Below are 25,059 nucleotides of genomic sequence, written 5' to 3'. Positions count from 1 at the left end.
CATTCCAAATTAATGTTGACAACTGTGGCCAGATTTAATTTTGACATAAATGTACATAACACTGGAATGCGTTACCTAGGGAGGTGGTGAAATCTCCTTCCTTAGAAGTTTTTAAGGTTGGGCTTGACAAAGCCCTGGCTGGGATGATTTAGTTGGTGTTGGTTCTGCTTTGAGCAGGGGGTTGGACTAGATGACCTCCTGAGGTCCCTTCCAACCCTGATATTCTATGATTCTGTGATAACTCCCAGGGCTGAATCTGGATTTTCCTTTGTGGGTCCTGTCATTGATCTAAAACAATAGCAGATTAATAATAAAGTTATCAGCATTTTTGTCAGATTCATGACTAAACTGATGGTTACCTCTTTATATTATACAATGATGATGGTTGGGTCAGATTCCAATCTCATTGATGTTCATGGGAGTTTTGCTATTGATTTCAATGGGAGCCGGATGAGGTCTTTCCATGCACCTTATCTGAAATGCCTGCTTAACTGGAAGGATTGATGAACAGATTCTATGCAATACCTTGAAAATGGCATCAAAGTTCACTAAAATGCATACCTGATGTTGTCTGAAAACATTCACAATTGTTTATAGGTATCGATTGGTATTTGCTAGTATTCATTTCCCCGTGTAGCCTTTTGTTCACTTCTGGTTACTTCCCTGTTCCATTATTGTTACCAGCTAAGACCATCTTACAATTTATTATAGTTTTTTTACATTTTTGAACACAGATTAATTTCAAAACAATTTAGGAAATAACAGTGAGTCTTTCACAGCACAATGCGCTCGTATGAGCCTTTGATCATCAGGATGATTACTTAATTGGCATGTTTCTCTTTTCCACCAGAATTTTATTGCCATAATAACACAATTTCTACCTACTTCCTAAAGTGCTTTTCACTAGATCGTTCTTCTCTCTCTCTCTCTCTCTCTCATATTAGGGATGCTTTGCTGACTAGCACAATCAACTGTGTCACAAGCTTCATCTCAGGATTTGCCATTTTCTCCATATTGGGCTACATGGCTCATGAGCACAAAGTAAAAATTGAAGATGTAGCCACTGAAGGTAGGAAGTTCATTTTACTCCAGATTTACTGAAAAAATTAACCACCTGCTCCAGTGCTGCCCTGCAAATTTGTTTATGTTCATTTCAAATTAAACAAGACAAAGAAGCCCACCTACAAGGGACTCAGCTGTGGCCCTGATTCAGCAAGCCACTTAGGGTACGTTTACACTGCAATTGGGAGCATGCTTCCCACTGTGAATTGGCAGACACCCTAGCTTTGCTTGAGCTAACACTCCCAAAATAGCCGTGTAGCTGGATCGAGCACAGGTGGTGGTTTGGGCTAGCTGCACAAGAACGTACTCTGGGGTCTGGGCGGGTTTGTACTCAGGCCGGTAGCCTGAGCTCCTGCCTGTGCTATCCCCGGCTACACCACTGGTTTTGATGCAGTAGCTGGGACAGAGCTCTCATGTGTCTGCCTGCTCATGCCATGGCACATGCCAACTCTGGGTACGTGAGCTGTGACCTGAATGGGGCCACTCAAGCGCTCCAAGGCAGGCACAGGTGTAAGCATGTTGTTGAATTGTAGTCGCTGCAAGGCGTTGAGTGGTCCAAGCTCCAGGGAGTTGAGGGTGCTTGGCCCCTGGCTGGAAGCACGCAACATGTTAAAGGGGCAGGTCTGTACTGAACACGTACATAATCTACTGAGACTACTGGCTAGTTCCATAGGTTCCTGCCTCAACAACGTTCAAATATGGCCCTCTCCTACACAGAGCCAAGGAATGGAAATAAATAGGTAAGAATATCAGGTTCATGGTTATGATTTGAGGCCTAGATCCACAAAGAGACTTAGGCGTCTAAATTCCAGGTGTAGACACTCCTGTGATCCGTATAACCAACCCCTAAATTCGCTCCGTGCCTGAACTTTGACTGTAAAAGTTCCCTTGGTGCCTAAGTTTCTGCCTCTGGGTATTAGCACTGCTGACCCAGTCAGGTGTCCAGGTACCTTCCTGATACCTAAGCCTCAGTGCAACCCTCAAACCAGATAAAGATAGGCATTTCCCTGCCAGCTCACTTGCGGGCCCGATCTAGAACATAAGAACGGCCCTACTGGGTCAGACGAAGGGTCCATCTAGCCCTGTATCCTGTCTTCTGACAGTGGCCAGTGCCAGGTGCCTCAGAGGGAATGTACAGAGCAGGTAATCATCCAGTGATCCGTCCCCCTGTCACTCATTCCCAGCTTCTAGCAAACAGAGGCTAGGGACACCCAACTCCACATAAAATGTTGTGGAGTAAGTGGGAAGTGGTGGCCTTCCTTATAACATTTAGCCAAGGGTTAAGGTATTCACCTGGGATATGGGAGACCGATTCAATTCCCCCTATTCTTGGTCAGGGCAAGGGATTTGAAGGCGTTTGAGAGGTTCTTGACCTCTCAGGTGAGTGCTGTAGTCACTGCACTCTGGGATATTCCGATGTGTCTGTCTTTCAGTCTCTCTTGTTGAAAAAATTCCACTTTGCATTAAAAAAATTAATTGGGCCAGATAGATTGTGAGACTGACTCTGTAGTTGCAACACCTAAGTACCTTTGTGCATCTGGGCCTGAGAATGGCTTCAAAAATCTAACTGGCTTCAAGACTGAGCTTGATAAATTTATGGAGGAGATGGTATGATGAGCCTGCCTACAATGGCATGTAGTCTATCTGCGACTGCTAGCAGCAAAAATCTCCAACAGCTAGTGATAGGACACTAGATGGAGAGGGCTCTGAGTTATTAGAGAATTCTTTCCCAGGTGTCTGGCTGGTAGGTCCTGGACACATGCTCAAGATCTAACTGATCACCATATTTGAGATCGAGAAGAAATTTTCCCCTGGAACAGACTGGCAGAGACTCTGGGGGGTTTTCACCTTCCTCTGCAGGATGGGGTATGGGTCACTGCAGGTTTAAACTAGTATAAATTGTGGATTCTCTGTAACTTGAAATCTTTAAACCCTGATGTGAGGACTTCATTGACTCAGCCAGAGACTGAGTTGTTCAGATACTATGGTGAGGGACACCAATATAAGAATCTAGGTAGGTCAAATCTTATTTTCATGAACCTTTTTATAGCTTTAAAAATTTAACAAAAGCCTCCATGCAGAAAAGAATTTTTCTTTCCTCTTGCTTTTCAGGAGCTGGATTAGTTTTCATCCTTTATCCAGAAGCCATTTCAACCCTTTCAGGATCAACATTTTGGGCAGTGGTGTTCTTCATAATGCTTCTCACACTGGGCATTGACAGTTCTGTGCGTATCTTCCATGCCTATCATTTTTCCTTTAATAACATTCTCTGGTAATAAGTACGGAGGCACCAGTCTGATTCCACTAGGTTTCAGAAGCCACATGCTGTGCTCTCAATGTATCTGTTTTCATAGGTAAGGCCAATACACCAAGTAGCATTGCACTCAGCAGTTTATTTAATCATAGATTCACAGTGCGCAAAAGGCTTGTGAAGGGCCATCTAGTTTATGAACCAGCAAACACAGTTTGCTGGTTTCCATGATTCTGGGTTGGGCTCAAAGTTATTACACTTTAAGCACATTGCATCACTGACTTGAATGAGAATTTTACCATTCATTTCTACAGCAGCATACTCAGAGCCTAAAAATGAACTTGGAAAAAGCACGGGAACAAGATGCTAAATTGCCTGCCTATGGTTCTGTACTATTTTGTATTTGTATTTGTTATTTCCCACGACATCCTAAGTGATACTCATGACACAAAGGCTGAGGATAGCATCTAATTATATCTTTGATTTCCTATAATATGGAACTGTATGTAAGATAGTTTCCTTATAACAATAGTTTCATTGTGATCATTTTTTAAAAATCAATTTCATTTACACTATTATTTTGTGTTTGTTAGGCGTCTTGGCAAAAGGCAACAATGTCATATGTATGTTGACAGATAATAGATATTTAGGAATGGTAAAAAATAAGCACTAAGATGGGCTGCCTCATTTTACAGTTAAATTCAGTTTTAGATTTAGGACTGAACTTCATTCAACATGAAGGGGGAGTATTTGTGCTTTCTACAAAGTGAAAGTATATTGTCCTGGGATAAAAAAAAATAAGAGAAACTTCAACCCTAGATGAAATATTCTAAGTACCCTAACAGCACTTCTACCACCGTATTCTTGCCAAAGAGGAATCAAGACTTCCTTTTCTACTTAACATAAAAGTTAATTTTCTTCTGGGAAAAGTAAATAGCATCTTTAAAGAACGGAACTGTGAACAGTCTAGTCATGTTCATGAGGAAATTTTTACTATTCCAAAATAAGAATTGCCAAGAAGAAATTTCACTCATTTTCAGAAATAGAAAGGGAAGGAAAAACAGAGACAAGAGAGGGAACAAAGCTGGGGGTGGAGAAGAGATCACACAAAGGAGCTTTGATAGTCATCTGCAAGTATTTGAAGGACATATTCTAGAAGGGGTCAGAGCTGTGAAGTTCAGCTCCAGCTGTGAACTCTTCCCAGCTCTTTGAATTCTGGATTTCACTTCAGGCTTTCTAGTGATTAGATCAAGTTGTAAAATTGAGACTCTGGAACCTTATTCTAAAAACTTGAGGCAAAGTCAGATCTGGGGTTCCAGTCTGGACCTATTTGTACCATAAACAAACATGAAGGAAGGAGAAGAGTAGATTAGGGTGGCAAGAATAACCAGTAGTAATGAGTCAAAATTAAGAAAAGTAAAATCTAGGTTGTATATTATAGGTTGAGCGCTACTAGGCCCAATCATGAAAACATTTAGGGATTTGTTTAACTCTACCATGGTAAAGCACATGTGTAAATGTTTGAAGGGTCGGCACCTTAAATTGTAGAATAATAATTTTTCAGTGGAAGGGGGTCAAATTACTCAAAGTGGATAAACTGTGGAAAGTCTAGCATTTTCTGTTCTTGGTCAGGCTTTGATGATTGCCTATTTATTTGCTGTTCAGAATTATTTTCTCACAGGGGAAGAGAGGGGGAGTTGTCAACACAACTACATTGAACACTTCTATCTTAGTGACATCCCATCACCCAGTCAAAGGCCTTTGAAGACACTGACATGCCACGGGGGGAAGACCAATCCAGTGTGACTCCTCCGGTTATAGAACCGCCTGTGTCAATCAATCAACTAGCCAGACATAGAAAAGTATTTACCCCCATTCAATGTCATTGCCATCTACGTGCACCATCCGCAAGTCATTCATTTTATAGAGACATGCAGAGCTTTGCTTTCATTACCCTGCTATATGGAGCACAAAACATGGCCATTAAAAACAGCTGAGGAGAGGAATCTAAACAGTTTTCAGAGTCAGAAGTTACAGTGGATTCTTAACATCCATTGGTTTGATTTTTGTCACAAACAAGGAGATACTTAGATGATCCTGGCCAGTTGCAGTCTCGCACAAGTTGAGAACAAGATGACACTGCAATTGTGGGGTCATGTACAGAAGAAGGTATGGTTTTACAGAAGTTTTGTAGAGTTGAGGCTGAAGGAAGCAGAACACAAGGCCAACTGTGAATGAAGGAAGTTGGAAGATGCAATTTTGAGGGATTTAAGAATCCTAAATCCTCCCTGTCATGAGGTGCTCTGCTCACTGCTGTGTAGTGTCCTTGTGGCCCATCTGGGGATGAGCTCACACCCATTCTGATGCCCCCTCCTTCAGTTTCTTCCCCATGATCTCACACTCTTTTTCTGGAGTCACTTCCTCTTCATCACTCAGGGTGCTCCCCCTTCATGGCTGAGCCCTCCAGCCAGGTCACTATCATTTTGTCCTTCCAGGGTATCAAAGTCCCATTGGATGACTTTCCCAGGCAGTCTTCTGCTCCGTTGTCCAGCCTGTGCCACTTCCCCAGCTAAGGTCTTCAATATCCTAAACCTTGCTGCTGTTTCCCTGGGCTGCTTCCTGCTTCGCCTCTATCAGGCTCCTTCTCCACCCTTCTCTGTGCACGCCCTTCCCTCAGGGCCAGGGTCTCAGGGCTTCTATTCTCCCCCTGGTTTGCTCCTTTCCCCCTGTAAGCCCAAAGAGTGACTGCAGGCCTTCTGTATTGCAGCCTCCATCTTGCTCTCTACTTCCTGGTTTTATAGCAGCTTAGCCTTCTCCTTGCCCAGCTGGGCTTCATCATCAGTTAAAAGCTTATCAGCCCTGACTCTCCTCCAGGCGCAGCCTGTCACAGGGCTAATTGTCCCTTTCTCTCTAGTCAGGCCTTGTGTGGGATAGGCACCCCACCCCCATGCCCATACTGACTCTTGCTGAAAGAGAAGTCTTCCAGGGGACCGTTCAAGATGAATTCCATTCTGTACACCACCACAGCTACATCAATGCCATATCAAGCAGCTGCTGCTCATAATTATTTACTGGTTTTATGCAAGCAACTGTGGGGTTGTTTGCAGACTGTTTCCTTTGATTACCCACTCTACATGCTGTGAGCTCGGTCACCTAGGACACGTGATACTGTTGCTTATCCCTGATTAGAAAACAAACTAGAAAAAAAATAGAGGAATAATTCATCAACACCCTTGTTCATGCACAAAACCCCTTATTGACATATGGAGACAGTTTTCTGGAACGCCCCCAAATGTTTATGGAAAGAGAAACTTCCTTATGAATGTGTTAATGGACAGCAAACTAATGGGATTAGGAATTAGAGTGAATGTCTGTAATGTTTTTTTCAGCATGCAACCATCTCTGCATAGGATATTAACAATGGGGATGAACAAAGCACTAGATTAGGAAGCAGTCCTGAACTGATAAAATGGAGTAGAGAATCTGAAGGCTACTTTTCCACTTCTAACTTCTCTGAGTCTCTCAAAGTAGCAGTGTAGTAAATCTTTGTGACCACAAAAAATATGAACCTATATTTAAGCAGTGCACTGAGATTTAACTGTATGATTCCTGTTGATGCTTACAGAAGTCACATGGATAAAACCCCACACTCTGCTTTGACATTTTACTCGAGTGTCAGATTTGCTAAAAGAACGTTTGCCCTTCCCTCTGCAGTCCTCTGGTTTCAGAAGTGAATCATTCAGATACTACAGAGATTATTCTCAGCAATTGATTTGAAACAGAGATGTTGTTGTCTCCAATCTGCTGCCCCCTCTCCTCCAATCCCCAAGTATTTGCCACATTTTTCTTCCATTTGCAGGAAATATCCTATATTGAGTCTTCCCAACTACTTAACTGATTCTTAAACAAATTAAGATGGCTTGTTCATCCCTAGCAGGAGCAGGGTTGGCCTTAGGGGTTGGCAATCAGGTGGTTGCCCTGGGCACGAGCTTCCAGGATCACCAAAGCAACAGCAGGACAGGCATGGGAGGGAGGGGGAAACCACTGCTTGGTTATTTATTTATTTATTTATTTATTGCTCAGCTCTGTGGAGTGCCAAAAATCCTTTCTGACCTGGGCAGCAAAACACTGACGGCTGGCTTTGAGAAGGAGACTTGGATTCATTCTGATCTAACCCTACAAAAAAAAACCCCAAAATGCTTGCATTACAGGACAGGACATAAAGCTCATGATCAGGAACCTGTATTCTACAGGAGGATCAATGAAAGCTTGGAAAACATTTCAGCTACCACAGTCAATTTCTCCCAACAGCAAAAAATGGCTAGCATATAGTGGTTACGTCCAGAGGGCAAACTAATATTCTTCTATGGTATCATCAAGAATTTTTGTTACTATAAAATTCTCAGCATTAAGGGTTGTCTCTCTATCCCCAATATACAGAGGTAACAATGTTGTTTGATTTGCCACATTGTTTAGCTCCAATCTCCATTTTACTGTTCCTTATCAATAAAAACAGCAGCGACCAGGTGAGGGAAATTGAGACCTATTTATTCTGATTTCTAACACTTCAACTATATGAACAAGAACAAGGAAGAATAGTCCAGAGTGAAATCATATGCACATTTTACAGAAGGCATAACACCTTTTAACTAAAGAGAAGAAACTCAATCAATGCTAGAAATCACAAAAGGAAATAGAGATGAATCTCAAACTTATTTATACCCTTCTGTTTGTTTGTGCGTAAAATGTCTCTGTCATTATTGCCTAACTTAGATTGCTGTAATCCTTTTCCTTAGATGGGTGGAATGGAAGCCGTCATCACTGGGTTAGCAGATGATTTCCAAATACTGAAGCGGCACAGAAAGCTTTTCACATTTGGCGTCTCCTTTGGCACTTTCCTGGTGGCTCTTTTTTGTATCACCAATGTAAGTACTGCAAGGGTTTCCATTAGCAAGTTAACTTAACAATGCAACTATTCCTATAAAAGAGACAGAATTACTGTAGGCTGGGATTTATCTCTTTGTGTACCTGGGAAGTTTAATTATAACCAACATTATTGTCTGAATATTATATTAATTCTTCTATAAACGATGCCTTTCCCCTCCTGTTTTTTACAAGGCTATTATCTATCAATTGATCTCACAAACCTTTATTCTCATGCATCATGCTTACCCAGCTTGATCATCTGAAATGGGACTATGGTCACTGCTTACTCTTTTGTGTAGGGGAAAGCGTTTTGGGGATCACACCCGTAAGCATCTGAAAACTCTCTCTTCACAACAGAACAAGATAATTAATCAATAAGAAGCATTTACTTCTTGTAAAACTACACTTCAGTACAATAATCCTATCACCCTTTCCAAAACACGATAATAGCTTGGCAGCGTAGCAGATCATAGTTACTAATGCTTTGGGTTGGATGCATTTCAGTGAAGGAACCTTCCTATTTTTGAATATCAGGGGTATAATGTAACCTGCTCCCTACATTACAAATAGAAAGCAGAAAAATAATGGCTGCATAGACGCACTGGAGGTGGGGAAAGGGTGCAGGGAACCCTCTGCACAGGTGGCAGTCATACCGTGGCTGTTTTTGCTGTCTACGGGCAAAGGAGCGAGGCACTGCAAGTCCTGGCAGCACAATACACCAGAGAGGATATGTATGTTCTGGGCTGGCCTTGCTCTTCTCTGTATGCCAACTAGTACCAGGAAGGTGAGGGCCACTGCTGATCATGCACCCCATAATGCTACCATATGCATTATACCTTAGGTAGCCATAATGAACGCACCAGTGCTGGGATACTATGACCACATCCCTGTCTATCAGCATTCCACTGACTCACAGATCAACAAGTTAGCAGAAAGTTATTAAAATGGTACCAATTAGTGAATAATACAGAAGTTTTAAAGTTTAACAAAATGCATTTTCCTGGTAGTTTTTTTCATTACAGTGTTTCATTAGCTAGAAAGGGTTGTCAAAGACTAAAAGTAAGGCTTACATTAATAATACAGATAATTTATACTAATAATACATATTGACTCTTTTTACATTTTTCAGCTTTCTCTGTCATCTAATGCAGCTGGACATACTACTTCCTTGTTCAAGGTTTCATCTGGGTTAACAATAGGCTTGGACCAATGGGTTTGAAGAAACACAATGGGTCAGATCTTTAGCTGGTCTAAATTGGTGTAACTCCATTTACTTCAACAGCACGATGCCAGTTCAGACCACATGAGAATCTAGTTCAGTGTCTTTCAAATTATGGCACCTCTGTGGAATTAAATTCTCAAACAAACTAGACTGCACTGAATTGCCTTGACAGGTACCAAGACATAAGTTCATGTAACAGAAAAAGTTGATGTCACATGTGTACAAAGTAGAAATTAAAACCCCTGTGAGACCACAGAGATAAAATAATCAGTTGAATTTCCCCTTGAAAATCTTTGGGATCTATTTTTGAAGCAGTCTGTTTTTCATACACACACCTTTCATCAGCCACCTTGCTGGATTTCTAAAATAAAGGCATTCAAATAATGAACAGGTGTGGAGCAGATTTTCTCACCTAAAACACCATTCAATAAACAGTCTTTTGCTTCTTGCTAAAATATTTACCATTCAGTTTGTTAGGTGCCCCATGTTAATCCAAACTTTGGCCAGATCTCCAGAGTTTATAACTCAGAAAAGCCTCGACAGCTGTCTCCATTGGTTACTGTAAATAGTGACACCTCTGGTAGAAAGTCTCTGTATGCTATAACAAGAGAAAAGCTAAACTATGTCTTTGTTGATTAAACAGAGTAAAATCATCATCAAATCTACAAAACGAATGGTATTTATCCCCTTTTTAAAATTGTTAAAGATACTATAAGACAAAATCTACACAAGAAGCAGGCATATTCATAGTGGGTTTGTTTATAAATAAGATTGTTAGAATCTACCATGGCTGGAAGTTCTCTCCGCTGTTTGCGTAGGATGAAATGGTAACAATGTCTTAAAATATTTTGCTTTGCTTCATTTCAAAATGATAGGGAGCTCCATCTGCCAACAAACCCCACCCCCATTCTCTTCACTCTACACTAAATAAAATTAGACATTTAATAAAATTAGACATTTAATAGTTTACTCAAACACCAATCAAATAAAACAAAGTCAAATCCAGCTCAGAGTGTCTGAAAAACAATTTTGCAAGAATCTCGTAAATGCAACTTACAGTTCCAAATCAATGCATTTTAGGGGATGTATATTTCAGAGGAGAGAGGATATTTATGTAGGGTGAAATCCTGTCACCACACTTCAGCCACAGAAAAAGACTCAAACCACAGCATAGCCAGGGCTCTCCTAATGTACAGGGGAGCAGGCATTTGTATGCAGTGGGCCACTCTACAGGAGCACAGGAATAGAACATTGGATCCAAGACTGCAGATCCACTGGACTTCAAACCTGGCTATGGGAAGAAGTGGAGTGGTAGCAGCCATGACTGTGACACACCAATGCCTTTGAGAAGTAACTCTATGCTAGCTGTAGTTTAGGCTCAATCCTGCAGGTTGCTGAGAAGTTCTGCAATGCACTGAGAGACCTCAACTCCCACTCCAGAGGAGCTGAGTAAGAATTCCATCCATTTTTCAGGTCCCATTTTGTGGGTGAAGGCTAAGCCCATTTACAAGGGTTGTTCATTCAAACCCACCATTTCCCATGCAGACCAAGGGATGCCCAAGCTTTCCACTCCTTGGTTAAACATACTGAGACTATTATATTTCTACATATCAGACCTCTGGTACCTGGAGGATAAACTTTGAAAGTAAAAGAATTGTAACTGTTTCTTTAAGAGCTCTGATGAGCCCTGCTATTTGAAGTCTCTGAGGAGTTAATAGAAAAGGAGTACTTGTGGCACCTTAGAGACTAACCAATTTATTTGAGCATAAACTTTCGTGAGCTACAGTTCACTTCATCAGATGCATAAGGTGCCACAAGTACTCCTTTTCTTTTTGTAAATACAAACTAACACGGCTGTTACACTGAAACCTGAGGAGTTAATCACGCCCTGGTGGTGGGGGCGAAGCTGAACTGAGCTAAACAGGGAGATCTGGTATAAAAAGTCACTTGCTTGGCAAATTCAAAGGCCACGAACAGAGGCAGCTAACAGGAGCGTTTTGGACAGAGTTGAGAGAGGGCATGTGAGAGGCTTTCCTTCCAGGTTCAGCTCTACGTCTGATTTTAAGATGACCAGTGATGGAACAGTGGTGGTGACCCGCAGCAGATTTGCCATGTTTTCTTTCCTGCCGAAACAAGAAGCGCATTCCCTGTGCATGAAGTACAAGTTGGTGGCTGTGCTGGAGGAAAACATTCTTGAACTGGAGGGGTAAATAGAGATGCTACTGAGAAGCAGAGGAGTTCCTAGACAGGTCTGGGAAGCATCCGTACCCCCAGGTTCAAGGAGGAAAGGAGCTGACCACCAAAAAGTCAGGGAAACAGGAAATCAGAGAGGAGGCCTGGCAGTTCATAACCACCAGAGGCAAAAGATCATATCAGCATTCTCACAGCTGGAGACAGATGAGGATGAATAGGCTGAGGCCACCAGAGAGATGACGACCAGGAGGAATTCCACACAGTTAGAAGTTTCCAATCAATACCAGGTCCTCCAGTATGGAAACTATAGAAGATTCCTCTCAAGATCCAGCTGGTCCTAGGGAATGGAAAGATGTACAGGACAACCAGTATGAAAATCAAGCATATCCACAAAGAGTTCTCCAACTGTCCAAGAAAGACTGATGATCCTTATTGGACATTTTGTACTCAAAAGAACCAAAAGATCATTCTGCAAGGGACAGATGGATAACAGGACAGTGTGCTGTCTTCCTGGAGCCAAGACAGAAGACCTCACTCTAAGATTGGATAGGCTTCTGAAGTCAATGGGCAAGGATCCATTCATGATGATTCACTTCGGCACTAATGACATAGCATCATTGGACATCTCCCAGATAATAGATGACTTCAGGGAACTTGCAAGTGTCCTGAAGAAGAATAAACTCGAAACAATCTTCTCTGAGATCCTTCCTGTCCCACAAACAAGGAAGACAGAAGGCAGAAGATTCTGGAAGTGAACCACTAGTGAGCTAAGTGGTGGAGGGTGGGAGATTTTGGTTTTGTGGTACATTGGTTGACCTTCTACAGGGAGAGGGCGCAGTATAGTTTCATTCCCCTTCTACTGGTGGAGGCTGTCCAATCTCCTCAGGGGTAGCCTGGCTAGAGTAGACAGGAGGTCATTAAACTAATAACGAAAGGGGAGAGTAAAAACAGAGAAAATATGAGCGCTCATTTAGCACAGAATCAAGATGTTGAAAACAAAATTAATGAAGGAAGCAGAGGATATGAAGAGAAAAAATTCTTTAATTGCCTATACACAAGTGCTCGGAACCAGGATAACAAACAAGATTGAATTTAAATTGAATTTATGCTCATAAATAAGCAATCTAGTTGGTATATCTGAAACCTGGTGGGATGATGTGTAAGACTGGAATATTAAAAGCAGTGGTTATAACCTATTTAGGAAGGATTGAGTGGGCAAAAGGGAAGTGGCGCTCTACGTCAAAAATGGCATTATCAGTTTCTGAGTCACTCATAACTCCAAAGAAAATGATCTTGAATGCTTATGAATCAGTGTCCTAATGTATAAAGCACAAGATGGAGTATTAGTTGGCATTTGCTACACACCAGCAAATCACACTAGGGAACGGGATGACCAGCTCCTTACGCTCTAACCATAATGTGTAGGGGGGAAAAACTGCGTGACCGTGGGGTATTTCAATTTGAGTGACACATTCTCGAGGTCTCATGCTGCCAGTATTAAAATATCCTTGGAATTTCTAAATATTATGGACGACCATTTGCTAAATGAAAAGCTGTTGCATCCAACATGGCGGAATTCTATATTAGATCGAATCTTGACAGATAAAGAGGAACTGATCAAAGAATTAAAACTTAATTGTAGCTTAGGAACAAGTGATCATGACTTGATCATATTTACAATATGAAGCAGACCAGTAATATATATATTTGGTGCTTTAAGAGGGCCAGTTTCACAAAGCGGAAAACAATTATGAGCCAGATCAACTGGGAGGAAGAATTTAATCAGAAAAATCTGAATCATAATTGGGGATTGTTTAAGAACACTTAACTAGATGCCCAAAAAGTCACAATCTCATAATCAAGGAAGGCTGTATTGCTTTAAAAAATTGACCTGGTTTAGAGGGGAAGTGACGGTAAATATAAAAAATAAAAATATATAATAATGGAAGAAAGGGGAAGCTGATAATTATGAATATAAATCAGAAGCTAGGAACTATAGAAACTGATAAAGAAGAAAAGGAACACAAAGAGAAATATATGACCATCAGAGTTAACGACAAGGATACTAGGAAGAACAATCCTGACAATTGTATTGGCCCATTACTATATGGAAATGGTGGAATTATCAGTAATAATGCAGAAAGGCAGAAGTGCTCAATATCTATATCTATTCTGTATTTTGGGGGGGAAGCAGATGATGATAACACTCTTTCTATTCCAGTAGTATCTCAGGAGGATGTTAAACAGCAACTATTACAGTTAAACATTTTTAAATCAGCAAGTCCAGATGACATGCATCCAAGAGTTTTAAAAGAGCTGGCTGAGGAACTCACTGGACAGTTAATGTTGATTTTCAATGTCTTGGATCATGGGGAAAGTTCCAGAAGACTGGAAGAAAGAAAATGTGCCAATATTTAAAAGGCTAATAGAGATGTCCCAGATAAGAATAGGCCTTATAAATGAGGACTCATCGTCGAGTGTGTTTCAAATGGGGGTCCCACAGGGATGTGTTCTTGGCCTTACACTAGATAACATTTTTTCAATTACCTGGAAGAAAAAACAAAATCATCCCTGATAAAGTTTGCAGATGACATAAAAATTGGGGGCGTGGTGAATAATGAAAAGGGCAGGTCACTTATACAGTTTTAATACAGCTACATCTAAATGTGTACAGCTAGAAACAAAGAATGTAGGCCATACTTACAGGATGGAGAAACTCCATCTTGGGAAGCAGTGACTCTGAAAAAGAATTGAGGGTCGTGGTGGATATTTGGGGAACATGAACTGCCAGTGTGATGCTGTGGCCAAAAGGGCTAATGGAGCCCTACAATGCATCAACAGGGGAATTCATGAAGGATGTTGATAAATTGAGAGGGTTCAGAGAAGAGCCACAAGAATGATTAAAGCATTAGAAAACCTGCCTTCTAGTGATAGACTCAATGACCTTAATCTATTCAGTTTAACAAAGAGAAGCTTAAGGGCTGACTTGATTAGTCTATAAATCTCTACATGGGGAACAAATATTTAATAATGGGTTCTTCAATCTAGCAGAGAAAGGTATACCATAATCCAATGGCTGGAAATTCAAGATAAACAAATTCAGACTGGAAATAAGGCATACGTTTTTAATGTTGAGAATAATTAACCATTGGAACAGTTTTCCAAGGCTCATGGTGCATTCTGCCTCACTGACCATTTTAAAATCAGGATTGGATGTTTTTATAAAAGATCTGCTCCAGGAATAATTTTGGGGACATTCTCTGGCCCATGTTATGTAGGAGCTCAGACTACATGAGCACAGTGGTCCCTTCTGGCCTTGGAATCTATGAATCTATGATACTTGTTGGATTTTTTTATGCCCCAGGGAGGAATTTACATCCTCACACTACTGGACACATTTGCAGCTGGAACTTCAATCCTGTTTGCTGTTTTAATGGAGGCAATTGGAGTTTCCTGGTTTTATGGTAAGTGCTTTTCTTTTCTTTTCTTTTTCTTTTTTTTTTTTGTGACGACAAAAAGTCTTGTAAAATGTTTGCTGTCCCCATGATACAGTGGTCCACAGCTGTAAGTAATAATGGAAGTATATTGTATAGGAGAAATCAGAAGAGCAGTAGTTTCAATGCAGTGATCTTCATCTGATTTACAAATAGTGACACGAATATATATGTTCTATGGGCCAAATTTTGGAGCCTTGCACAAAGCCAAAATAAACTGTCTTGGGCAGAGGATCACTGGAGAGGGAGAATCCTCCCACTCTTCCCAAGGTGTTGCAGCTGTTAACATACCCTTTGGATTGCAATCATGCCTCTAAACCATGCAAAATTTCAGGCTAGTGGATTAGCTTAGTTGCGGAGCCATGGACACTGTCCCTACCTCCCACAGAACCTGTCTGCTACCCACAGGGACCGTGGAATCTTTGTGGTCTCTCCATGACCTACACAATGGACACATGGTGGCTTGACCCTATAGGCTTGTATTCATTTCTTACTGCGCAGTTCTTGTCTGATTTAGTAATATAGTGGATGATGAAATACTCCTGTAGCACTAAATTTTATTTTGTTATATCCCTCAACGTATGATGCCTAGTGTATGAGCATATCCATCAATGAACTGGTGAACACTAGAAATAGGACATATATATTCACATGAGGTATTGTGTAGCAGTTTAGTTTCTAATGGCAGTTAGGCACCTAACTGTCCTTTGCGCCTTTAAAAATCTCCCTCTGTATGCATCAGCCCAAAGGATGGTGTCACCATAATTACGTATATTAACAAGGATATGATGAGCCAGGCTTGGGAGCTCTCCATAGACACTAAGGTCTGTGTGAGACTGTTCCATAAATCCAAACAGCAATCTTTCCCAATTGACACACTTTGGTAATTCTGAGGAGATTTTCAAAGGTGCAAAAGGAAGTTAGGTGCCCAACTCCTATTAAAAGTCAATGATAACGGGGCACCTAACACCTGATTGCATGTCCCCCAAAAGGGATGCATACTGGGGGGTTCAGAGGGGTATAAGGAGACTTCCATAAGGGCAAGGCACAGTGAGAGTTTAGGGACAACTCTGTTCCTATTATCCCGGGGGTGCACAGCAAACTCCCTTGCAGGCCAGGCTTCAGGAGATATTCTGACGGCCACTGGAACTCCCTTCATGCCGGAGTGGCTTTGCACCAACCCCAATGCAATGGTATGCCAGTGAACCCTAAAGGAGAATAATGCTTACACAAAGTATGGGTCCAATTCTGCTCTCAAATGCATGCACATGGCTTCCATTTATCTCCTTGGCAGTTGCACAAACAATATCTGAAAGCAGAATTTGGCCATTTGTATTTTCTGTTCCCTCAAGTACTATAAACACAGAATGGAGCATTAAAAATACAGGACAGTTACATAAGGAAGAAGAAACAGTGAAATTTATTTTTGCTTTCCCAGTGCAAAAATAACCCAACGTTGGCAGCCAGCCACTGCTCATTTTCCTCCGAACCAATATAAATGCATTTAGGTGACCTTAGCGAGAAGAACAGCAAGTGTATTTAGTTTATTAATATAATGGGACACTAAATCGGGATAGACCCAGTACTTAAATGACAGGAATTTTAAAACTGGTGTAATCTTGTAGAAAATGTCCTGTGTCGTGTATGTCTGCCAAGAAACAGGTGTGTTAGCGATGAAACTGTTGGAAAGCCACTTGAAATCTAAGATAACCCTGACTGCTAATTGAATTGTAGCATCTGCTATTTCTGTACAACCCTTCCACCTCGTTCACTGCTTTGCTGTATACCTGTGATCAGTTGTATCAAATCATGCTTATGTAGAGAATTTACATTACGTAAACTGATTTTTTTTTTCTTATATATTTTGCTTTGGAAAATGTATTCCTGCCTATAGCGGACTGGGTTTCAGATGGATAAAAGCTTCTTCCAGCTTAAACTCCTCAGGTGGTGCTTGCCACCTTTTGGTTTCAGGTGCAGAGTGTCAGTATTTTTGCCTTAGACCTTTAGACTGTGTTTCGTTCTGATTTGAGAAGACACAAGGAATTATCTGTCTTAAAAAGGGTCTGAACTCCTTTTTATATTGTTGGCAGGCTTTTCTATTGCTAAAATTAAGAGTTTTGATTGCCTCTTGTTTGTGAGGCAGCTAGATAGCTCCACTGCGTATCAACAATAAGTGTCACTTATTACTGTATATTAACATGATTGTGTTTATATATGCAACATAATGATCCTGTACAATTCAGCAATGACCGAGGAGACTTTTTTTATTCCTGAAGAATGGAAGTGAAACTGTTTGTTACTTGGACTAATAGGATACTATGTACACAGGGCTCAGTTCTGCCAATTATTGGATAGCAATGGGATAGTAAGACAATAAACGTGAGTGAAGCTGGAAGAATCAGGCCTGTATTTCTTCTGTTCAGCATGTGATGCTCAATGGGTTTTTTAACTCTCACTAGCCATTGTCCCTGAAGCTTTTCATGTCCATTCAACCCAAAGGACTAAATGTTGGGGGCTGTTAACTTCTTACAGAACAGGTGGAATTTTAAGGCTCCAGATATTTGTTTCTTTTTTAAAAAAAAACAAAACTGAAACTCAATGTTTGTCCAATGCAAGGAAGAAACACCAGCTGGGAAATGGAGGGCACTTTAAAGCTCCATTGGTCACTGAATCATGCTGAACACTTTGGGCAGAATTTGGTCTGTATTAGCCATATTGTACTCTACATATGTAATGGAAATGATACTCTACTTCTCTTGGGAGGGACTATAGCATTTCTTGAACTTGTCCCTGTCAAAGCTGATGAAATTATAATAACCTCCTTCTCTGAATAGCCAAATGTTCAAAGAAATTCTGGATTATCCCTGGGGATTCCATAATGTAACTTGAAATGAGTGTGGGAAACTATATTATATTATAAACCTCTGGCATATTTTTTTCCTTAAATGATCTGCTAATGTACATTTTCACAAATATACATCAGGCAGTGTAAATCATAATACAGTGTAATGGCCTGTTTTTATTCCCAATCACCTATTCCCAAATCACCTGGTGTGGTGGTGGTGGTGTGGGTTTTTCAAAATTCTCCTGCAAATAACTAATGCCCCAACTCTGAATACAACTACAATTTGCCATGTTTTTTGTAACCCCATCTGTCATGTTTCTGGCTGACTTTTCAGACAGCATAAATGTTGAAAACATGCTTCCAAATTACTATTCTGTAAGCAAAAGCAGCTCTGTATTGAGTTCAGATACAAGGTACATGCAACAATTCCACTTTTCCTCTTTCAAAATACAATGCACCATCCAGGCTCCTCCTTTGGTGACTTTGGGGTTACTTTGCTTATTTTTAATTTCTGTTCTGCTTTCAAGCCAGTTGTGTCCCAGTTATTGAGGACACCATCCAGGAAGACTTTTTTTCCCCCAGTTCTGTCAAAGGCATTCTAAATATTTTGGCAATTCAGTAGACCACTCAAACGATAATCATCTGAGCAATGCAATATTAATAGTAAGCCTATCTCTTTGCTCCACCACACACTTTAGGAATATATTGAATGTCCTAAGGGTCCCGTAATATAAAGTTGTACTTGGGTAAATAGTTCTTACTCATGGCAAATAGTCCTGTTTTGACAGCATCAATTCATCTATCGTACCTTAAGATAGTTGCCATTAAAAAGTCAACAACATTAATCAACCTCTCACTCTTTCTTTTCTATCCAGCCACCTCTTCTCTCCTCACCATAATCAGAGTTCAAGGACATAGTCGGCCAGCATTCAAGCATATATTTTCCCCTAGAGACTTTGTGACTCATCCAAGTATATACTGAGCTAGCTGTCCTGATTACTGGTGAAATTATTCTTCTTTTCCTGACAGTCATCTTATTTTCTTTTTACAGATAGTGCTTTATAGCTGTCATTGTGTGCTTTATAAAGTTCTCAGGTACCCTTGCTCTACTCCCATTTGCCTCCCTCGGCCGTCATCTCATCCCACCTGCACACATCACTTTATTTTTCTAGTTAAACTCCCAAATGGAAATTTTTGGCAAGCAAGTGATCTGAAGGGGTGACGTCCACAATTGCTGCATCTAAGGAAAGCAAAGAATGTCAAACACACAATCTTTGCAATGGTAATTCTGTCCATCAGAGGTAGTGTAAATCTCACAGGTTTTAATGCTGCTTTCTTATAAAACAATTAAAGGCACTAGATTTTAGAGGAAACTGCTTTATAAGAGAGGTAAATGTGTCAAAGAGAGGGATGCTCCTACTCTAGTTTGGCAGCTGAGGCATAAAAATAGCATTGTTTCTTTAGTGATGAAGAGTTATCTTCCATTATTAAAATGGGATTTATTGTGCTTCACAATAGCTAGGCTTGGATGAAGTCCACAAAGTAAATCATCTCCTGAGGTCCCTTCCAACCCGGATACTCTATGATTCTATGATCTGAGCTCAGTCAGAATTCACTTACTTGGTAGAACTTCTCTCTTTGCTCATCATCTCTTTCCCTGCCCCCCCACCCCCTATAATTGGGAAAATAGCTATTAGTTTGTCTCAAGCAGCTGATAAATGTTTTTACTGACACAATAAAAGCTGCTGCTCTATAAAGAACAATTTATTGCAGCCCCAGGTGCTATTTAAATCGTTGACTGATTTAATCTGGCATGGTCTTGACCACCTTTTGTTTTCTGATAGACCCCAGTTCCCTTAGCGACCCAGCAGGAACATTAGCTTAGCCCGAAGGCAAACTTGACATTTTGGCACAGACCAAAAATGTGGAAATATTTAGTTCACGTAATACCTATGTCCATTAACTGTGAAGCTTTTGTTCCAAAGATTTTTTACGGGGGAGTGGGAATTGGTTTGTTTTAGCAAGTAACAATACTTTAGTTGGCATTCAGTTTTCCTTGTGTTTACATAAGGTATGCTTTGCTTGATACACATTCTCAGAAAAACCCCTCCCACCCCAAATTAAAATCTGTTAATTAGCACCACTGCCAGGAAAAGTTCCACATAGGCTTTACAAGTCACAATCCCTGTCATGGCATGTTTCTATGAAGGAATAAGCTTAACATTTGTGAAAAATGAATTCCTGTTTCCATTCCTGCCTCGCATTTTCAGTTGCTCAGAATCTTCTTAAAAAAAAAAAAATCCATTTGGACTGAAACTTTCCATACTTGGGCTCAACCCATGGGTGGGTTTGTTCGGAATGTTTGAGTTAAATGGGTGGATCCATTTGGATGATGGGGAGACAAATATTAGCCAGGAATTGACTTTCAACATTATACTTTTGTTCATGCACACATCCATTCACACGTCGATACAGGAGTGCCGCTGAACAGATTGCAAAAGAGGGAGGAGAAGCAATCAAAACGGGCCAAACTTGAGTGGCGTTGTAATTCTGTGTGCCAGGTCACACTATCACTCACTCAAATTTGGCCCAGCCACCCCTCCATCATGCCAGCAGTGAATGGAATCTGCCATTACACCACCCAGCTCCAGTCAGAGACTAGGAGGGTGGGAACCTCATCTGGGCCCCTGCTGAGTTCAGATTCTCAAAAGTGGGGGGGAGGGCATGCCCCCCTTGTTTAAAAAGTGGTGGGGGACAGTGACTCTCCTTCCCCATCTCTGGCACCTATGCATAGATACCAGTACAAGCATGAATGTAATACCTCTACAAACATTCATGCGAACAAAAACAGTCACAGAAATAGTCATGAAAAAGCAAACACAAATGGTGCAAATGTGGTTGGAATGAACAGAAATTTGGAATTCATGAATACATTGGGGAGATGTTACTTCTTTATATATATAAAACTTTAGGATTCCAGATACTGAGAACTGATCATCATGTTACTTTTTGGACACCTACTTCTTTCAGATAAGAGAAAACAGTTTCTCTCCAGGGCCAGTGGGCTCCACTGTGGTTTATGTAGGATTTGAGTGGTCTCTGGGCCTCATGCTGGCCCTCAGCACAGGGATGATTTACTCCTTAAATCCATAATGACGCCATAAGCAAATCACACAGCAGACAATTGTGCAGGGGCATCTGCAGTGTATGAAATTTCACCCTGACTAAATACAGTAGTCTTTATGCAGTTGAGATGAAAGAATATTGCTGTGTTAAAGGATAATTTTCAGTTACAACTGGGATCTATTTGCCATATTTTTATTAAGCTGTTCTTTTACACCTATAAATTTGATGGCTATGTCCAGAACAATTATTTATGCAAGAACCATGCCAACTGTCATAAGTGAAGTAACAAAACATTAGTAAAAAGAAAAGGAGGACTTGTGGCACCATAGAGACGAACAAATTTATTTGAAGTGAGCTGTAGCTCACGAAAGCTTATGCTCAAATAAATTTGTTCGTCTCTAAGGTGCCACAAGTCCTCCTTTTCTTTTTGCGGATACAGACTAACACGGCTGCTACTCTGAAACAAAACATTAGTGTGGACACATTGATAAAACAGCTTTGCTGTTTATGTATTTCAGAGATTGCAATGAAATTCTCTTTAGCACAAATGTATTTATTTAGGGTATTTGGTCATAAAACTTAAGCGCATCATAACTACTTTCCCAATGAGAAACAGAGATCACCCTGGCAATCATGTATTAAAGGTGATATAGATTCTCTCAACTGGTGATTCAATCAAATGTTGGGTTTATGATACCAAATCCTTCTCATGATTGCAAGAGCCACCAATATGTAGGGTTTTTTTTTTCCCCATGTGCCACGTTATAGAAGCACAAATGAAACTGGGAAAGTGGCTTTCAAGAAATGTGAAGAAAGTGAGCAATATATATAGATATATATACACGTCTGCTATGGAGGCCCCTTTTCAGAGCTGTTATTTGAAAACAAAAACGAAGCATGTCGTTTAAAAGCTACTTTTAGAGGACTCAAATGATGAGAGAGCAGGGTTTGATCTTAAAGGACAAGGCAACTAACTGCAGCATGTATCATCACCTCTTACATTTAAAGTATATGACTCTTTTTACTTTAAAAGATTTCAGAAGCACTTAATAAAGGTTACTAATTTATATTTATAGAACCTACATGCTCTGTTTTTAGGGTTGCAAAAGGTTGTTGAGCGTGTATAAATCACCCATAGTAACAGACAGCTGCTTTGGTGCCATGCAGCCACTGATCAACAGTACAGATCAAGATTCAAAGAATTTAGGATAGGAAGTTGGGAAGAATACTTTATCTAACTGAACTGGGCAGAATTAGGAAAGTCAAATGTTAAAGTCACATGATTAAAATGGGGGAGAAGATTTTATATATGACCATTTAAAATGTTAAAAATAAAAGTAAACTTTACAGAGATGATAGTCAGCACAGGTTTGCAGAGTTAGTTTGAAATTGTCAGAGTGTGAATAGAAATAAAAGAATAAAGAAGTATGCATTGTAACTACAGTAAAGTGGCTAGAGTGTTTTGCTGAAAAGGAATGGATTACTCCTGAGCTTAAAGTTAAGCAGATGCTCAAGTATGTTGCTGAATTGAGGCCTTTAAATTGCACATTTCTAAAGCACTAAACAGCAGTATTGTCTGATGGACTATAAGCCTGATTCTCAGTTGCTGTTCTGACCATGTAAAGAGACACTGATGTAAATGAGAATCAGCTCCTACAAAATTTTAAAGCCAGCATATCAGAGTTAAACAAGTTTAATAAAATATGAGAAACAGTGCAAGCAGGTGGGCTGAATCCTGTAGCTACACAGAAACAGATCATAGGAAAAAAATCCTTCTATAGGTGAAGAATTGTAGGCTAAGAATATCAAGGATTTGGTATGTTCTTCATATTGACAGTGTTGGAGCAGAGCTGTACTGCTATATTGAAACTGCAAAGTGGGGGATGTGGGAACAAAGTGCCTTTATCTGCAGAGTTGCAAGTCATATATCCCATGATCGAAAAGACTTTAGTTACAAAATGCTATGCTGGGGGGAAAGAATTAGTTAAATGTGGTTACTGAAGCGAAGTTATGCAAGTCAACTGGTTCCATTTGAATTGTTCCCTAAGAATAGGCATTAGTACTGTGGTGACACCTTTCAACTCTCGTAAACAAGTTCCTATGAGAAAAAGCCTTCAAACTTGTGGCTCTTTGCCCATTAGTTTTGGGATGAAAAACAAACCTGCAAGCTGCAACATCCTTCTCCAGTGTATTAATACTTGGAAGTTCAGTACATCTACATGAACGTGTGACACCGGTCAAAGAGAAGTATTGAGCACTGAAGCCAAGAGCCATTTTTTCTCTTGGAGATTTCTCTAATTACTTTATTTGTGTTGTCTCTAGGCTTACAAGCAAGGAATCTTTTTTTATTTATGTGTTTATTTTATGGTGGTTCTGACCAGGAAATTTTTTCCAAGCTATCACAGCAGTAGTGGTCAGGTAATTATAAACTGATGTGGGAAAATAGTCTTGGCACAGATTAAACTTTTGCAAAGTGATATGTCCTATTGGGAAATGCTACCAGGAGAAATTCAATTCAAGGATTTCAGCAACAGATACAAAGCTGGAGGTTGGGGGGGGCGGGGGGAGAAATTTGCATTCTAACCTTATGGAAGGTGGACATTTTACAATTATTTTGCATAACAAATTAAAACTGCCAGTTAATACATAAATTTCTGTTCTAATAAAATACTATGGGTGGAATGTAAGTATTTCCAGTCAGGAATGAAGTTCAAGAAAGATCCAATGAATATGAGTTAGCATGATTTTTATAATTTTTTCTTCTGTATACTGAGCTTTCTACAATTAGACATGTCTTTATCAGTTTGAGACTAGTTGCAATACATTTTACATGGGACTACCCCTGTAGACTCTCAGAACCTTCAGCTACTGCAGACTACGGTAGCCTAATGGAGACTTTCACAGGAAGGACCTCATGCCTACCCATTGGCTCCCAACTTGTTCAGGGGTGAAATATGGTTTAGAAGCCCTATGGAGCTCTATAGGGTTTAAGGCCTGCCTACCTGAAAAAAACCATATCCTTTTCCTCATGCATTGCCACAGAATATGATATGTGTGGAGGTACTCACGCTAACAGACCTCGAGTTAAATTAGCTGTGGCTGGAGATAGGATGTTTCCTACGAGAGGTTCTCATCTCTGGAACAAATGTCCATCTTTGGTCCCATGGAGCCTGACACCCTTCATTTAAAGAAAATGCTACAAAAATGTTTATTTTCTCAGGCTTCTGAGAAAGGGACAAGTAGAGGATGGTGTCAGTGAGGTAAAGGATGGGTGCTTGCCCAGGTAGGTTGGGTGGCTCCAGAAGTTTTTATTTTTATGTCTTCCACTGCTGCTTATGTCTATATATTAAATATATATACATGAGAATTTAGGTGTATCATCTAAAAGGAAATACATGAAAATAATCATATTTCATCCTTGGCTTTATGTTCCTGGTGAGATATGGGCCTGATTCTCCTTTAAGGGCCTGATTCTCCTCTCACACCAGTTTCATGCTGGCACTAATTGGCAACCATGATGCTATTTCAACAGAGATTCCAAAGACTGAGTCACAATGGAAGCTGAACTATATTCTGATCTTGAAGTCCTAGCCCAAATAACACTTTTTGATGGGTGCCTTAGAAAGACCTTAAGTGGACAGGCCCAGGAGCTTCCTCCACTTCACTGATAGGACAGTAGGAAGAAACTCGTACTGCCACTGTGTATACTGTGTCTGGTCACACAGAGGGTTCTAGCTTTTAGTGCTGTATACATGACACCTCTCACACGTACTACACACACACACAAAGAAGAAGAAGAAACAAATAAGGTATTGAGAACCTTAGCTATCTAGATGGTTTAGAGGAACACCTAAGTGCTTAAATGATAGTTTGGTTAATTTGAGAGAGACTGTCTGCTACTCTTCTCTCCTCTCTAGCCAATGTCAATTGCATATAAGTC

General features: G+C 40.4%; 1 protein-coding gene across 1 annotated transcript in view; it reads left to right on the top strand.

Moving 5' to 3' along the window:
* The window catches only part of SLC6A2 (solute carrier family 6 member 2), a 102,910-nt gene that overhangs the window by 58,027 nt on the left and 19,824 nt on the right, over positions 1-25,059 (top strand). Inside the window, exons 7-10 of the mRNA XM_077830988.1 lie at positions 945-1,069; positions 3,175-3,287; positions 8,110-8,238; positions 15,019-15,118. Coding sequence (XP_077687114.1) covers positions 945-1,069; positions 3,175-3,287; positions 8,110-8,238; positions 15,019-15,118 — 467 coding nt within the window. The remainder of the gene's footprint in view (positions 1-944; positions 1,070-3,174; positions 3,288-8,109; positions 8,239-15,018; positions 15,119-25,059) is intronic.

The sequence above is a fragment of the Eretmochelys imbricata genome, chromosome 12, assembly GCF_965152235.1.
Source record: "Eretmochelys imbricata isolate rEreImb1 chromosome 12, rEreImb1.hap1, whole genome shotgun sequence".
Lineage (NCBI taxonomy): Eukaryota > Metazoa > Chordata > Testudines > Cheloniidae > Eretmochelys > Eretmochelys imbricata.
This window is presented reverse-complemented; position numbering and strand designations above follow the sequence as displayed.